The sequence below is a fragment of the Mustela lutreola genome, chromosome X (genome assembly GCF_030435805.1).
Source record: "Mustela lutreola isolate mMusLut2 chromosome X, mMusLut2.pri, whole genome shotgun sequence".
Taxonomy (NCBI): domain Eukaryota; kingdom Metazoa; phylum Chordata; class Mammalia; order Carnivora; family Mustelidae; genus Mustela; species Mustela lutreola.
In genome coordinates, this window is record NC_081308.1 from 64,012,066 (window position 1) to 64,029,811 (window position 17,746).

The following is a 17,746-nucleotide window of genomic DNA, read 5'->3' on the forward strand; positions in this document are numbered from 1 at the left end:
TAGTGGGGAACCTAGAACAGGTTAATAGACGATCATAGTGTGACATGGAGCGTGTTCTGATAGGCAACTGCAGGGTTTTTCTGGGGCTTGGGTAGGAGAGGGATGGGGGAGCTACTTGGAGAAGGAAACTGAACTAACTCAGATGAGCAATTAGCTAGACCAAGAAGGAAGCGAAGGGCACTTCGGAGAGCAAGAACAGTGTGTTATGAGGCACTAAACAGTTCTAGCGTGTGCAGGCAGCTTGGTGTGGCCGGAGCTTTTCATCCATGATCTGTGTGATAGAGACGATTTACAGAGGTAGGTAAGGACCAAATCATGAAGGGCCTGAAAGTTCAGGGCAGACATTGAATGAGAGGTATGAGCAGATCTACATTTTTGCAAAAGAAATGCACATGGCCAATAAATATATGAAAAAATAATTCCCCTAGGAATTAAAGGAAGGCAATAAAACAATGAAATGCAGTATTTTTACTACAAGATTAACAAAGATTAAAATGAATGATAAAAAAAAAAAAAAAAAAAGAATAATAATGCCCAGTGTTGGGAAGGTGTGAGGAAAAAGACATTCTCCAATGACTGCTGGTGATGTGAATTGATAAAATGAGTGGGTAGGAGAGAGGCATAGCAATTTATCGTTATAAACCAAAAGCTTAAAAAATCTGCATCCCCCTTGGCCCCCAAAATTCCATGTCTACGAAATTATTCTGTATCAGTAATGAAATACCTTCATTAAGACGTTTGTACAAGGAGTTTAATCACAGTATTGTTTTTTGATATGGGGAATATTGGAGACTGCTTCAGTGTCCCAGTGAGAAACAGTTATTATCAATCATGTGATGGCCATATAGTGGAGTACCATAAAGCAGTTGAAAGCATGCTATAGATGTGTGTTTATTGACATGGAAGGATGTTCATTATAATCAGTGAAAAAAGCAGAATCCTGAAGTATTCCAATTTTGTAAAGTAAAAATGTTTAAGTATCTAAATTCAGTGCATAGAAAAAAAAATTAAGGTGATCATATACCAGGAGATTATCTCTGGGTAGTGGAGTTACTGGTGGTTTTTTTTTCTGGTGTGTATTTTATTAAAAAAACAAAACAGTGAACATGCATTGCGTGTATGGTGGGTTTGGGGGGGGGTTTGTTTTGTTTTTTGTTTTTTGTTTTTTAGCAAAATTAAGAATAAAGAAACAAAAAGAGCACTGTGGCAGAAGTGTGAAGAATGAACTGGAGGAGAGCAGGACTGGAGGCATGGAGATTTATTTCAGCGGTGCAGGCCAGAGATAGCAAAGGACTGAGCGAAGGCAGGCAGAGTAGAGATGGAAAAAAGGGACAGAGACAAGATATATTGAAGAAGTAGCATCTTTAGTACTGTTGACTAACTGGATCTATAGACAAGTCAGGCTGTAAGTGGGAGAGGAAACTCTGAGGCTGTCCGAGCATTTACGGCCATGCCAGCTGGCAGTGTGGTATTCAGGGGTTAGGGGAGCTTTTCATTCGGGTTCTTGTGAACGTGATGTTGGCAGGTTGATGTTTTGCACAGGATCATTTTCCTGTCGGGGACCTATAGAACAGTCCAGAACGAGTCATTTTGGTGTCCAGGGAAGATGAGATGGGCTGATCCCGTGATGGCCCCAAGAGCAGGATGGTGCCTGAGCTTGAGAGATGGCCTGTTTCTCTTCTCAGTTATGGGAGCTATGAGGAGCCTGATCCCAAGTCGAACACCCAAGACACGAGCTTCAGCAGCATCGGTGGGTATGAGGTATCAGAGGAGGAAGAAGATGAGGAGGAAGAGCAGCGCTCTGGCCCCAGCGTACTAAGCCAGGTCCACCTGTCAGAGGACGAGGAGGACAGTGAGGATTTCCACTCCATTGCTGGGGACAGTGACTTGGACTCTGATGAATGAGGCTTCCTTTGGGCCTCCCTTTAGCCTTCCCTGTTCTCCAGCCTAGGTGGCTCACATTCTCTAATGTTCATACCTGTATAGAGTCTGATCCTGAAATCACGAGATTGACTAACGCCTTAGCCCTTAAGAAATAGTATATAAATGGTAATAAATCACCTCCTCTGATCTTCCTAGGGCAGTGTCACACTTTGATTGAAAACCAAGCAACCCCTTTTCCCGTACCACTAACAAAAGGAGAACAGTCTCTTCTTTCTCCAGTGCCCTCCTTTAGCTCCACTTACAGCTCTTGGTATCCTTTTTTTCCCCAGGAAGGAGAAGAAATGATGAAAGGACTAACAAATTTCACTTTCTGTCTTCTTGGTATATTAGACATTTTCCAAGCATGTTATCATCTCAGTTTTCTTATTTGCAGGCTGGAACAGGTGACAGCCCCCTTGCTGGGACAGAGAATTGGGTTCTGCTCGACTCTGTGTCCCAGTAACCACATAAACCTATTGGACAAACTGCCCATTACTTTATTTATTTGATTATACAATGCCTTGTCCCTAAATGGATTTGGGGCAAATGGCTATCAGTCTTTCGAGCAGCCTGTATGTCAGAAATGGTATATTGTCATGTGAATGTGTTCCATGCCCGTCATCCCCAAGGGACAAGGTAGGAAAATGGTGAGGTCCTTAGTGCAAACACTGTGTGTCGTCTTTTGTTTTTTTTTATGCCTAGGATATGGTTCTGTGCATTGTAGGTGCTCAGGAAATGTTCTACAATCATAACATCCTTGAAAGACTTGTTTTTTGACCATCTGCTCTGTGGTAAGCACTCAATCAGATCCTTGGGGTGCAAAAGTAAATAAGACACACAGCTTTTAACGATAGAGCTTGCCCTCGATTTGGGAGAGGGGAGTAGAATTAAAAACTTGTTTCTTAAATCATTACCATGGTGCTGTGAGCTAAGCGCAATGAAGACACTAAATGTAAAATAGAGGGGAAAACAGAGGAGTGACTGTGCCTGAAAAAGTCAGGGAGGTCTTCCTAGAGGTAATTTATAGGCTGACTGTTGAAGAACGAGTAGGAGCTGCCAGATGGAAAAGTCCAGGCAGAGTGTAACCTGCTGTCTCTACTAGAGATAGCAGGGTGAGTTCCCGATCTGTGCATGTGTGTGCCTGCCTGTCTTGTTCCAGAAAGGGGTGGAGGTGGTTTGTGCTCCAGTCCTTTAATGCTGGAGTGCCTGGAGACAAGACGGAAAAGACTGGCAGGAAACATACCCTTGATGCTAACGGGTGTGAACTGTAATTATAGGAAATGAGTGCATCAGATTTGTGTGTTAGAAATTTTCTATACGTGGAATGAAAAACATTGAAGAATCCTATGTAACAGACAAGTTTAACTCCGCTTTTGTAAAGACAAAACCACGTGTGTATATGTGTGTATATACTTGTATATACAGAGGAAAAGGTCTGAAGGGATATATGCTGAACTGTTCACAGTGATAACCTCTGGGAAATGGGATCGGAGGGGAGGGAGCTCTGCGGTTGTGTGTATATTGGGAATGTATTGTGCTTTTATTTCTATATCGTTTGAAACTTTTTACAAGTATGTACTATTTTTGTAATAAAAAGAATCTTTTTAAAATACCCAGCCATAGTGTGGAGAATGGTTTGGAGGGGAGCAAATCTAGTCAGTCTAGAGCTGAGGGGCGTGAATTTGAGAGATCTTCAGGGGGTAGAATCAATAGGACTTGACCAGCTGGCATTCGAGGGTGAAAAAGGAGGAATGGGATGGAAGGTGCTTTCAGGATTTGGGTTTGGGAGACTGGGCGGGTGCATGGTATGCATTCATTTGTTCAGCTTTTATCAAGCAGTCTGCTGGATGCTGATATAAAAGTAAGGTCTAGTTTCTGATTGCAGGGAACTTTAAGGGCTGGAATGAGAGGGAGAGACATGTCAATAAGTTTAATAAAATGTACTGTTTGCAATATATACTAGACAAGGATCTGTGGTGAGAGGAAGGAGTTACCAACTCTGCTTATGGAGTAAGGATGTGCTGGTTTCACAGGGGAGAACTTTGAGATGGATCTTGAAAAGTAGGTAGTTTGCCAGACAGAGGGAAGGGGAGGGAGAAGGGCCTTCTTGACAGAGGGTGTGGAATTACCCAGCCCCTTCAAAGAACGAGTAGTTCTGGATGGGTGGAACAGATGGATCATATGTCAGATGGTGAGGACCGTACTCACGATCGGTGCTCATTTTAGAGAGAACGTGCTGGCCGCACTTCGAAAACGGATGGACTGGGGGAAGAGAGTGGTGCCAGATGAGAGGAGGCAGACTCAAGCTGGCCGAGGCTTGGGCAGTAGGGACGTGATGAGAGGTACACTTTGGTGACTGATTGACTGGATGATGGAAGGTGAAAGAGCGGACCCTAGGTTTCTGACCTAGGTGACCAGGTCAGTGGTGATGCTGTTCACAGGCTGCAGTTGGAAGGTAGGAGAAATAGCTTCGTTTGGTTGGAAGCATGGAAATTGAAAGGGTGATAGGTGGAAACCCTAGGATTTGTGTAACCTCAGGAGCAGGTGCGATCGGCCAGAAAACGTGTCATCAAAAGAACATGGAGGTCAGAATCCCAGTGAAAACCAGTATTTGGAGGTGGCCAGAAATAGAAGCAAACCCAGAAAAGTGGTATTTCTCAAACCAAAGGAGTTTTAAGACAAACCACTCCCCCGCCCCCCGCAAAAATACATGGTTGCCACGGAGCAGTAGAGTAAAAGGAAGCCTGAGGGAGAGAGCCTTGGGTTTTGTCACCTAGGAGGTCCCTGGTGGCCTTAGCTAGCAGAAGCAGTTGTAGAGGAGTGAAATTGGAAGCTAGCCAGCAACAGGGTCCAAGGAGCCCATGGAAGATGAGAGTGACCATAGAGACCATAGACTACTCTTGAGAAGCAAGGCTGTGAGGCTTAAAAGGGGGAGATAAGTAACCATGCCTATATGAGCTTAGGGGAGAAAACAAGAGAGAAAGGGGTTGGGGGAAAAAAAAAACAGGATAACTGTTGGGAAGCCCTGTGTGAGAACAGGTGGGAATGTCAGGAAGCAAAGCCAGCACGCATACCAGCAGGAAAGAAGTCCTTTTCCCTGAGATCCCAAAGGATGGAGGTCCCAGATCAGTGTATAGATATGGGAAGTAGGAAGCTGGAAGAGTTCCCACTTAATAGCTTCGGTTCCCTCTGGGAAAGAGGGAAGAAGATCCTTGGGAGAAAAATGAAAATGGTCTGGGATCGTGAATAGAAGTGTGGCGCTACTGGGGGAGGTGTCCCCATTGGTAGCAAGGAGGCAGAATCGTGGCACATCCATTCGGTGGAAAAGCGTGCAGCTGTTAAAAATAGAATGAGGAAGAGCAGTGTGTATTCATAGGGAATGGTGTTCTTGAAAAAAAAAAAAGAGAGAGAATAGGCAATGATGTTTGATTTCATTTGTTTGGGGGACAAGGAGGATATACATCCATGTTTGCATACTCACAAAGAGGAGGTGGCAAGGTGCACTTGAAGCTGTTAACACCTCTAGGAGTGAAGTAGAACGGGGGAAGGGAGGGAAGGAGGGCTCATTCTTTTCACCCCAACCCCTCTACTCATGTTGAAGTGTTTCTTTTTGGTTTGGTTTTTTAATGGTCCCTGAAGGAGGGGTGCCTGGGTGGCTCAGTGGGTTAGGCCACTGCCTTCGGCTCAGGTCATGATCTCAGGGTCCTGGGATCGAATCCCGCATCAGGCTCTCTGCCTAGCAGGGAGCCTGTTTCCTCCTCTCTCTCTCTCTGCCTGCCTCTCCGTCTACTTGTGATCTCTCTCTGTCAAATAAATAAATAAAATCTTAAAAAAAAAAAAAAAGATAATGGTCCCTGAAGGAAATGGGAGCTGGAGCTGACAGGAGCCAAAAAAGGATTGCTGGGTGTTGAACAAGCAAATGAGGTTACAGACGTTAATTTGAAACGGCACCAAATTGGGGTGCCTGGGTGGCTCGGTTGGTTAACTGTCAGACTCTGGATCCCAGCTCAGGTCTTGATCTCAGGGTCACGACTTCAAGCCCTGCATTGGGCTCCACGCACGCCCACCTACTTAAAAGTGAGTAAATACATACAAATATACACACATACCTTTAACCTTTTACTTTATTGTGTGATTTTTCCCCAAGGCTGTGTTGACAGCAACACAGCTGTCAGGGTGTAGAACCAAAGGTAAGCAGTTTGGGGTGAAGACCCAAATATAGGAGAGAAATTGGTGGAATTTCTTTTGGTCACTCTTTGTTGACTACTCTGTACCAAGACCTTGCTGGGTGGCTGTCATTGGAGGATAGGTATGCATGTGTTACTTTGATAAAGTTAAGATGTTTTGTAAAAATCTGGGAAGGTAAGCAATGAAAGAACCACACAAGATGCTTTGAAAGACTGGCCAGAGAAGTGTGAAGGGAACAGGATATACTGTTTTCAGGGAAGCCAAAGGAGAATTTCAAAGGATAGAATTGAGGTCAGTGATGTCTAGTACTTGCAGAAAGGTCACTCGTGTCCTTTGGACTTGGCAATCAGTGAGCCTAGTGCAGACCGTTTTCTTGGAGTGGTGGGTACAGAAACCAGATGGTAAGTGGGCTGAAGAATTAAATGTGAGGAAATAGACACAGAGCTTGATTTGATTAAGTAATAGCCATCATTCACTGTGCCAGCCTCTGTGCAGAGAGCCCTTCTTACCTAACCTCACTCAGTCCAGAACCATCTATGAGATAGGTGTTACTATTCTCATTTTAGAAATGAAGGAACACGTTCAGAGGTACAAAGGGTAGAGGGATTAGTCTTGGACTGCAGAAGGACCCCCCCCCTTTTTAAGATCTATTTATTTATTTTAGAAAGTGTGAGTGGGGGATGGGGGGAAGAGAGAGAGGGAGAGAATCTCAAGCGGGCTCCCCACTGAGCGTGGTTCTGGACATGGGGCTTGATCTCACAATCTGGAGATCATGGCCCAAGCTGAAATTAAGAGTCACACGTTTAAGTGACTGAGCCACCCAGGTGCTGCAGAAGGATGCCCTTGACCAGAAGAATGAGTGTTGGATATATCTAAGCAGTAGGAAGGGGGTAAACCATGCCTCTGGGCATTGTAGACCCTAATAAGGAGTTTTGTCTTTATCTGAAAAGTAGTGAGACACTTTTCTATGTCAGAGGAGTGGAGCTGGAGAAGGTTCCCTCAGCTTTGTATTTTTAAAACTTCAATCCCTTATCAGTATAAAAATAGCTAATTTCTTTCCTATTAGTAGTTTAAGTTTTCTTTCCCAATTCCAGGGTCTTAGGTATCACAGGACAGTATTTGCCTAAATACAATAATCTGACTTGATTCCCCCTGACTTTGAAGAGAGACAACTGGTGTGCTTATTAAAAACCCTGTTTCCCAGGCCCCAATCCAGCCCTCTTGAGTCAGAATGTCTAGGGAAGAGGACTGGTGTTCTGTGTATTTTATAGAGAGCCCAGGTAATTCTTTTTTTTTTTTTTTTTTTTTAAAGATTTTTATTTATTTATTTGACAGAGAGAAATCACAAGTAGATGGAGAGGCAGGCCGAGAGAGAGAGAGGGAAGCAGGCTCCCTGCTGAGCAGAGAGCCCGATGCGGGACTCGATCCCAGGACCCTGAGATCATGACCTGAGCTGAAGGCAGCAGCTTAACCCACTGAGCCACCCAGGCGCCCAAGAGAGCCCAGGTAATTCTTAATCTGAGAGGTTTGGGAAACTGATCCAGCGACATTCCCAAATTACTGCTAGCCTCTACATCAGCTGTTGTTTTTATTTAGTATTTTTTAAGGATTTTATTTATTTACTTGACAGAGAGAGAGAAATCACAAGTAAGCAATGAGGCAGGCAGAGAGAGAGGGAAGCAGACTCCCTGCTGAGCAGAGAGCCTGATGCAGGGCTCAATCCCAAGACCCTGAGATCATGACCTGAGCCGAAGGCAGAGGCTTAATCCAGTGAGCCACCAAGGCGCCCTTTTATTTTATTTTTTTTTAAGATTTTATTTATTTATTTGACAGAGAAAGAGATCACAAGCAGGCGGAGAGGCAGGCAGAGGGAGAGGGAGAAGCAGGCTCCCTGCCAAGCAGAGAGCCTGACATGGGGCTTGATCCCAGGACCCTTAACCTCACTGAGCCACCCAGGTGCCCTGAGGCGCCCTTTTATTTAATATTTTTTAAAGATTTTATTTGAGAGGGAGAGAGTGGGCACACAAGCCGGAGGTGGGGGTGGGCAAAAGGAGAGAGACAGGTAGACTCCACACTGAGTGTGGCGCCCTACGCTGGACCCGGAGATCATGACCTTAGCCAAAATCAAGAGTCCTTCAACCGAATGAGCCACCCAGGTACCCTCAGCTCTTCTTAAACTAATATATATCCAAGTGGCACTGGAGTCACTTATTACAAATTCAAATTCCTGGGCTTGGAATGTGCATTTTTAATATGCCTACCTTAATGTAATAATAGTAACAATATCAATAAGATTTTTTTGGTAACTATAAATGCTTTCGAAGAAATACACAATCACAGGTTTTTTTAAATTATCGGGTAAATAATGCAAACTTATCTTTTGCTTTTTGGCTCATAAAAATAGTCAGATGTTCTAAAAATAAGTTACCTTTATTTTTTTAAGATTTTGTTTATTTATTTGAGAGAGAGAGAGAGAACACAAGCGGGGAGAGGGAGAGGGAGAGAAGCAGGCTCCCTGCTAGGGAGCCCGATGCAGGACTTGATCCCGGGACCCCGAGATCATAACCTGAGCCGAAGACAGACGCTTAACCAAATGAACCACCCAGGCACCCCTAAGGTACCTTTAATATTTTGTATCTCACCCATTATTTACAAATGTTATGCAGAAACTGTGATACTTTATATATAAATTATAAATTCTACAAGTTGGCTTAAATAGATGTAAGAGTTTCAAAATCATTTCTCTTGAATTTTCCTTACATAGGTTTGGATTTCCTACATTTTGGGGACTTGGAATCCAGTGTTTCCAATCAACTCCATATTACAGCTTTTCGAATTTTTAAAAGATCCATTCACCCTGATTTACAATAAAATAAAAATGTATGCTTATATCCTATATTTGTGACTTTCTCACTTCTATAGTACAAAAAAGACCTATCAACTAAAAATTGGGGTTTTTCCTATCCATAATATATGTAAGAAATGCTCAAATAACAGAAGAAGCACAATTAAATTGCATTTCAGTAGGCAGTAAGGAATAAAAAAAGAAAGTTGGGGTGCCTGGGTGGCTCAGTGGGTTGAGCCTCTGCCTTTGGCTCAGGTCATGATCTCAGGGTCCTGGGATCAAGCCCTGCATCAGGCTCTCTGCTCAGCAGGGAGCCTGCTTCCTCCCTCTCTGCCTACCTCTCTGCCTATTTGTGATCTCCTTCTGTCAACTAAATAAATAAATAAAATCTTTTTTAAAAATGTAGTATCAATGATCACAAAACTGTTCACTCTTCCTTTGTTTTCTTCTTTATGAAGTCAGGAGTATTTTAAGAGGAAGAAATAGCTATATTGGAAAACTGGAAGCAAATGTCTAAAGTAGAGAAATGGTTAAATAATTAGGCAGGAAAAAGGATTTGCAAATGAGAAATAGTTGCTTCAGTTTTCCCAGCTGTGTCAGAAGAAAGTACATCAGTAGTAGTAAGTGTATTAAACGCTGTGTTTTTTATGATTTATTTATTTATTTGAGAGAGAGAACAAGTGTGTGCTTACACTAGCATGAGGGGTAGGGGCAGAGGGATAGGGAGAAAAAGAACCTGTTATTTTTGGAGGGGGGTGGAAATCTTAAGCAGGCTCCACTCCCAGTGCAGAGCTAGACACGGGGCTCGATCTCACAACCCAGAGGTCATGACCTGAGGTGAAATCAACATTCGGATGCTTAATGACCTAGCCACTCAGGCATCCCTGGGAGAAGGATTATTATTTTTTTGTTATTATTAACATACAGTTACATTATTTGTTTCAGTGGTACAGGTCTGGGATTCATCCGTCTTACACAATACACAGTGCTTGCCACAGCACATACCCTCCCCAGTGTCCAGCCACCCCATTCCCCCACCCCACTCCACTCCAGCAACCCTCAGTTTGTTTCCTGAGATTAATAGTCTCATATGGGGGCGCCTGGGTGGCTCAGTCGGTTAATCTTCTGCCTTTGGCTCAAGTCATGATCCCAGGATCCTGGGATCAAGCCCTGCATCGGGCTTCCTGGTCATCAGGAATCCTGTTCTCCCCCTCCCACTCACTTTGCTTGTGTTCCCTCTCTTGCTGTGTCTCTCTCTGTCAAATAAATAAATGAAAAATATTTAAAAAAAAAATAAGAAGAAGAAGAAGAAGAGGGACACCTGGGTGGCTCAGTTGGTTAAGCTGCTGCCCTCGGCTCAGGTCATGATCCCAGGGTCCTGGGATCGAGTCCCGCATCTGGCTCCTTGCTCAGTGGGGAGCCTGCTTCTCTCTCTGCCTCTGTCTGCCGCTCTGCCTGCTTGTGTTCTCCCCCTTGCGCGCTCTCTCTCTCTCTCTCTGACAAATAAATAAATAAATAAACAAATAAATAAAATATTTAAAAAAGAAGAAGAAGAAAGAGTCTCGGGGCACCTGGGTGGTTCAGTCAGTCAAGCGTCTGCCTTTGGCTCAGGTCATTATCCCAGGGTCCTGGGATCCCTGCATCAGGCTCCCTGCTCAGTGGGGAACCTGTTTCTCCCTCTGCCATTCCCCCCAGCCTGCACTCTCTAGCACACGCACACTCTCTCTCTATCAAATGAATAAATAAAATCTTAAAAAAAAAGTCTCTTATGGTTTGTCTCCTTCTCTGGTTGTTCTGGTTTCATTTTGGGGGAGGAGAATTATTTTTAAAGCCTCCCAAGTAGTAGGGAGGACTGTCCACCTCTTCCCCAATCCCTGATTTAGACAATTAGATGAAATTTCTCCAATTTTGCAAAAATTCTTAGGCCTCAGTACTTAAATTCAAACACAACTGATTCCTTATCAATAAGAAATTTTCAGCTTTTGGGGCGCCTGGGTGGCTCGGTGGGTTAAGCCACTGCCTTTGGCTCAGGTCATGATCTCAGGGTCCTGGGATTGAGCCCCGCATCGGGCTCTCTGCTCAGCAGGGAACCAGCTTCCCTCTCTCTGCCTGCCTCTCTGTCTACTTGTGATCTCTCTCTCTGTCAAATAAATAAAATCTTTAAAAAAGAATAAAAGAAAATTTCAGCTTTTATCTTTGTTCTGCTTTATCAAGCAGCTTTCAGTCTGTCAAACAGTGGTTAAAATAGTCTTTTCTTGAGATTTGTACTTATTGACAGAGAGAGAGCACAAGAGGGTGTGGGCCATAGAGGGATAGGGAGAAGTAGGCTCCCCGCTAGGCAGGGATCCTGACACGGGGCTCGATCCCAGGACCCTGAGATCATGACCTGAGCCAAACGCAGACACTTAAGTGACTGAGCCACCCAGGCATCCCTGAAATAATGAATCTTAACTTGCTCAGGGAGTTGGGGTATGGACAATTTTGAAAATATAAAAGGGCACCTGGGTGGTTCAGTTGGTTAAGCATCTGACTGGTGATTTCAGCTCAGGTCATGATCTTAGGGTTGTGGGATCAAGCCCCATGTCGGGCTCCATGCTGGGCAGAGCCTGCCTAGGATACTCTCCTTCTCCCACTGCCCTTCACCCCCTTTCCCTCTCAAGAAAAAAAAAATGTGGTAAGCACTGAACTCCTCCTCCAGAAAAAAATGTAAATATATACATAAGGTTCTGTATATAAGATGTTTCTTGGACTCCTGGTTAAGTTAATTTGAAGGGGGTGTGGCCTGAGGTGTAAAGAAATGTTCTCTCCAAAGGTATCTAAATCTCAAACAATAGAGCATAATTTAAATACTCCTAAATCCTAAGAAAGAATCCTAAGCAAGTTACAGGCCAGATTTCGGTGTTACAAGAGGAAGGAAAGTTGGGACAGCATATTTTCATTCTCTTGAGGTAAGTTTACAAGTCATTCCACTTTCTCTATCCTTCTACATGCCAGCTGTGACTCTGCATTCCAAGAGAGTCTGTCTGTGGACAAGGAAAAAAGAGCATTCCAGCCAGAACCCTCATTTCAGATGCAAATGTCTTGGAGACGATGTAATGGTGGTTTGAAATACAGGCTTAAATGTCACACTTAAGGCTTCCATGACTTCCTAGCTGTGTGACCTGGAGCAGTTAGCGAAAGGTCCGTTTTCTCAGCTGTCTGACAGGGCTGTGGAGAAAATGACAGGAGCTGATACATATAAATTACTCAGCACAGTGCCTGCCACATCTTACACAGTCAACATTAGTGTGGTTTATTATATATTCTGAGAAAATGAGTTCAAACATTGAGAATTACATTTCTTATCAGTGTAAGGAATTCCAAGTCCTTAAAGTGAGATCTTAAATTCCAAACACCATGTACTCTTAGGGTTTTCCAGACTAAGTAGGAGTCCTCAAGAAAGGATGGTTTGTCAGAATTACCCAAGAGGATTTTTCCAAACGTTCATTCTCCCGTGAATCTTCCCCACATTCAGATCTGCTTGCATCAATCACCCTGAGCTGTTTTATGCCCTTAGCTGAAAATCAGTGCCTTGGTGAGCCACTGTTACTGGGGAAAATGTGAAAAGGTAGGGGGAAGCTGAAAACCTTCAGAACCACATACCGACTTCATCTCCCATTATGGCAGGGCCAGAAAATTGAACCGTTCCATTTACTTGACTTCTCTTTATTGAAAATTAACTCTTGAGGCACCTGGGTGGCTCAGCCGGTTAAGTGTCTGCCTTTGGTTCAGGTCATGATCTCAGAGTCCTGGGATCAAGCCTTACATCAGGCTCCTTGCTCAGTGAGGAGCCTGCTTCTCCCTCTACCTTCTGCTCCCCCTGCTTGTGCTCTCTCTCTCTCAAATAAATAAATCTTAAAGAAAATGAACACTTTATGACATAATCAAATTTAAAACACAAATATTTGAGGGCTCTAGACATTTCCAAGTACTATAATACACCCAAACTATTGTAGATGTGGAAAAGGTACAAGATTTTCTTCACCACTAACTTTTATTTATTTCTTCATTTCTTTTAAAATTTTTATGTTTAGTAGGCTCTATGCCCAACATGGGGCTTGAACTCACAACTCTGAGATCTAGTGGGACACCACCAACTGAGCCAGCCAGGTCCCCTTTTATTTATTTACTTAATTTTTATTTTCAGTGGGTTCACCACTAACTTTGTAATTTCAATTTCATTTTAGCTCTTCTCCAAGTTTCTTGATGTGTTTCCAATATCCAAGGTTAGAATAAAATTGGGGGTTTTTAAATGTTTATTTCTGGGCACCTGGGTGGTTCAGTGGGTTAAGCCTCTGCCTTCGGCTCAGGTCATGATCCCAGGGACCTGGGGTCGAGCCCCACATCGGGCTCTCTGCTCTGCAGGGAGCCTGCTTCCTCCTCTCTCTCTGCCTGCCTCTCTGCCTACTTGTGATCTCTGTCAGATAAATAAAGAAAAAATCTTTTTAAAAAAAATAAAAATAAAATGTTTGTTTCTTGTTTCCTCTTCTTACAATTCCTTTTTTTTTTTTAACTTTAAAATCAAATTGTAAGTTACTGGATTTAACTCTCAGCTCACCAGTTGAGTATGGCTTCTTCTAACTTTGAGCAATAAATATCAGACTGGACAGAATGTATTTGCCAGAAAATGTAATATAATTCTTAAGAAGGTAAGATGAGGGGGCGCCTGGGTGGCTGGGTTGGTTGGGCATCTGCCTTTGGCAGATCATGATCTCAGGGTCCTGGGACCAAGGCCTACATCAGGCTCCCTGCTCCGAGGGGAGCCTGCTTCTCCCTCTACCTCTCCCCCTGCTTGTGCGTGTGCTCTCTCTCTCTCTAATAAATAAATGAAATCTTTAAAAAAAAAAACAAGGTGAGGATATTCTCTTATAATTAAACCAGAAGTTGTTCCCTTTAACTGCATCCTAGCATGATCACTTTTTTAAAAAATTTATTTGAGAGAGAGAGAACTCGCACATGTGCAAGCAGGGGAGGGGCAGAGGGAGAGGGAGAAAGATAAATCTCAAGCAGACTCCCAGCTGAGTGCAGAGCCTGATGTGGGGCTCGATCTCAGGACCCTGAGATCACGACCTGAACTGAAATCAAGAGTCGGGTGCTTAACCAACTGAGCCACCCAGGTGCCCCACGTGATGACTTTTCAAATGGTTATTTAGAAGTAAGTTATTACATAATCATACATCCACTTGATTATTACCTACTTTATATCCCAGTTTAGTCCATTGACTTTTAGCTCAAGAGCTCTCTTCATCTCATAACATAAAATGCAGGTTTTTCCACGCAAACCTCTAATTATTAACATTCAAGCTGTGTTGGTTGGAGTCATGTGACAAGGACTGCCTGGAGCTTTCCCTTGATGTCAAGTCTTAGAGCCTCAAGACTGAGACGATAGTCTCTAAATATATTGGCAAAAGAGGCTAGGTTGCCCTGTCCCCTCCCCCCAGTACTCATTACGAAATAACTGAATTTTCATGACCTCTGCTGTCTTCCAACATATGCTATACTTATGCATTTTTCCGGGAATCCATTTCCCTACCCAGTCTGTGATATCCTGCTTTGGAGCCTGAAGGCAGTTCAGAGAGGCCCACATGCATGATTTACAAAATAACTAGACAAGATGACTTCTGACATTTTTTCAAATTAAGATAATACATCACAGTGCCTAAGAACATGGCTTTGAAGTCAAACTCCTGTGCTCAAACTCTGGCTTTTAAGGCAAGTCCCCCGACACTGCCCCACCTTGGGCCTTAGTTTCCTCTTCTGTAAATGTCAGATCATCATAAAGATGAAATGAAATAACATCTGTTGAATTGCTTAGAATGATGTCTGGCACATAGTAAGCCCTCCATATGTGTTAACTGTTATTTTACTACTCAACTATTTAACGATTTAAATAACAATAATGCATAGGAGAAGGGAGAGGGACCTTCCTTCATTCTGACTCCATAGCTGATGGATTCCTAAATCACAGCCTACTGGTGGTGAAGTTCAAGTAGAAAAGCAAGGCATGCTGGTAAAACAGTGAGTGCCAAACTGCTGAGAGAGAGTAGGCTTACTCAGCGACAACCAGTTCATCATCTAGTTAGTTGACTATCGGTAGCGCATATCCCAGCCCATGACCTTAGTCTCACCAACCTGATGCTATGTCCAAACCTGAAAGCAATACATGAACACTTACTAAATTATTAATCAGCTGCAAGAAATTTAACAGATAGATGAGGACTCATTTCTGCTCAAGGACATTGTCCACTAAATGACAAATTGAGATGAGAAGACATTGCAATCGGAATGTTGCTCAGTAGGGAGAAAATCAGAACCAGGACAGTAAGTTGCATTTTACTTCTAACTTTTCACTATAAAAAATTTTAAACATATTTAAAAATAGAAAAGTATGATGAACCCTAATGAAGCCCACATCTGGCTTTAACAATTATCAACAGTTTTTTAGCCTTTATTAATCTGCACCCCTCCCCTTTTGGGAGGGCTGCTGTAGTGTTTTTTTGAAAATCCCAGACATCATATTTGCCAATAAGGTATTCAGTATGTACCTCTTAAGGACAGAAACTTTAAAAATTAATAATTATCTTCATCACACACCATGAATAACAATAATCCCTGATACTATTATCAATCTGTGTTCAAATTTCCCACACTATCTCAAAAAATGTTTATATTTGGCTTGTTGAAATCAGGAACAAAACTGCATTTGGTTCCTCTGTCCTTTTTATTTTTTTTTAAGATTTTATTTATTTATTTGACAGAGGGAGATCACAAGTAGACAGAGAGGCAGGTGGATAAAGCAGGGGAAGCAGGCTCCCTGCTGAGCAGAGAGCCCGATGTGGGGCTCCATCCTAGGACCCTGAGATCATGACCTGAGCCGAAGGCAGCAGCTTAACCCACTGAACCACCCAGGCACCCCCCTCTGTCCTTTTTAAAAGTTTTTTTATTTAATCACCTGGTGCTCATCATGACAAATGTGCTCCGTATGCCTGCCACCTTCTTCCCCTCTGGTAACCATCAGTTTGTTCTCTATAGCTAAGTATCTTTTTCTTGCTTTCTATCTCTCTTTTTCCCATCTGATCATTTGTTCTGTTTGATTTTTTTTTTAAGATTTTATTTATTTATTTGACAGAGATCACAAGTAGGCAGAGAGGCAGGCAGAGGGGTAGGGGTAGGGGGGACAGACTCCCCGCTGAGCAGAGAGCCCGATGCGGGGGGGCCGATCCCAGGACCCTGGGATCATGACCTGAGCTGAAGGCAGAGGCTTTAACGCACTGAGCCACCCAGGTGCCCTGTTCTGTTTTAAATTCCACATATGAAGGAAATCATGTGATAATTGTCTTTCTCTGACGGACTTATTTACTTAGCATAATACTCTCTAGCTCGATCCATGTTGTTGTAAAGGTCAAGATTTCATTCTGTTTTATGGCTGAATAACATTCAGTCTTTGGGTAAATACCCAATAGTGTGATGACTGGGTTGTAGGGTAGCTTTATTTTTAACTTTTTGAGGGCACTCCATACTGTTTTCCAGAGTGGCTGTACTGGTTTGCATTCCCACCAACAGCACAAGAGGGTTCCCCTTTCTCTGCATCCTCACCAACACCTGTTGTTTCTTGTGGTTTTCATTTTAACGATTATACAGGGGTAAGGTGATACCTCAATGTAGTTTTGGTTTGCATTTCCCTGATGGTGATGTGCAGGTTTCCATGTGTCTGTTGGCCATGTGGATGTCTTTGGAGAAATGTTTCATGTCTTCTGCCCAGTTTTTAATTGGATTATTTGGTTTGGGGGTAGCTAGTTTTTATAAGTTCTTTATATATTTTGGATACTAACCCTTTATCAGATATGTCATTTGCAAGTATCTTCTCTGATTCCATAGGTTGCAGTTGTGTTTTGTTGATGGCTTCCTTCACTGTGTGGAAGCTTTTTATTTTGATGGAGTCCCAATAGTTTATTTTTGCTTTTATTTCCCTTGCCTCAAGAGACCTATCTAGAAAAAAAAAGTTGCTATAGCCAATGTCAGAGAAATACTGCCTGTACTGTCCTAGGATTTTTATGATTTCAGGTCTCACATTTAGGTCTTTCATCCATTTTGAATTTTTTTCTGTGCCTTGTGTAAGAACATTGTCCAGTTTCGTTCTTTGGCATGTAGCTGTCCAGTTTTCCCAACACCATTTGTTGAAAAGACTTCTCTTTAAAAAGATTTATTCATATTAGAGAATGCACATGTGAGCAGTGGGGAGGGGCAGAGGAAGAGGGAGAGGACACCAAGCACACTCCAAGCTGAGCACAGAGCCCAACATAGGGGCCTGAAGTCACCACCCCAATGATGTGGTGTTTCACACTGATTGATCTGCGAATATTGAGCCACCCTTGCAACCCAGGAATAAATCCCACTTGATCGTGGGGAATGCTTTTTAATTAATGGATCATTGGATCCAGTTTGCCAGTATTTTGTTCAGAATGTTTATATCCATGTTCATCAAGGATATTGGCCTGTTCTATTTTTTAGTAGTATCTTTATCTGGATTTGATTTCAGGGCAATGCTGGCCTCATAGAGTGAATTTGGAAGGTTTCTTTCCTCTTCTGCCTTTTGGAATAGTTTACATGTTCAGTAGAATTCGCCTGTGAAGCGTTCTCGTCCTGAACTTTGTTTTTTGATTACTGATTCAATTTATTTCCTTGTAATTGGTCTCTTGAAATTTTCTATTTCTTCCTGTTTCGGTTTTGTTAGGTTATATGTTTCGAAGG

At 42.9% G+C, this 17,746-nt stretch overlaps 1 protein-coding gene across 6 annotated transcripts in view; it reads left to right on the forward strand.

Annotated features, from left to right (window-relative positions):
• Positions 1 to 8,989, forward strand: part of TAF1 (TATA-box binding protein associated factor 1) — a 76,586-nt gene extending 67,597 nt beyond the window's left edge. For 5 of the 6 annotated variants that reach the window (XM_059156641.1, XM_059156642.1, XM_059156643.1 and 2 more), the window contains one exon: positions 1,686 to 3,535. In XM_059156641.1, the coding sequence (XP_059012624.1) occupies positions 1,686 to 1,905 (220 nt within the window). In that variant the 3' untranslated portion in view covers positions 1,906 to 3,535. Of the gene's footprint in view, positions 1 to 1,685; positions 3,536 to 8,875 lie in introns of those variants that run through there. The other variant, XM_059156646.1, reaches the window with a different exon arrangement.
• Positions 8,990 to 17,746: the final 8,757 nt, after the last annotated feature.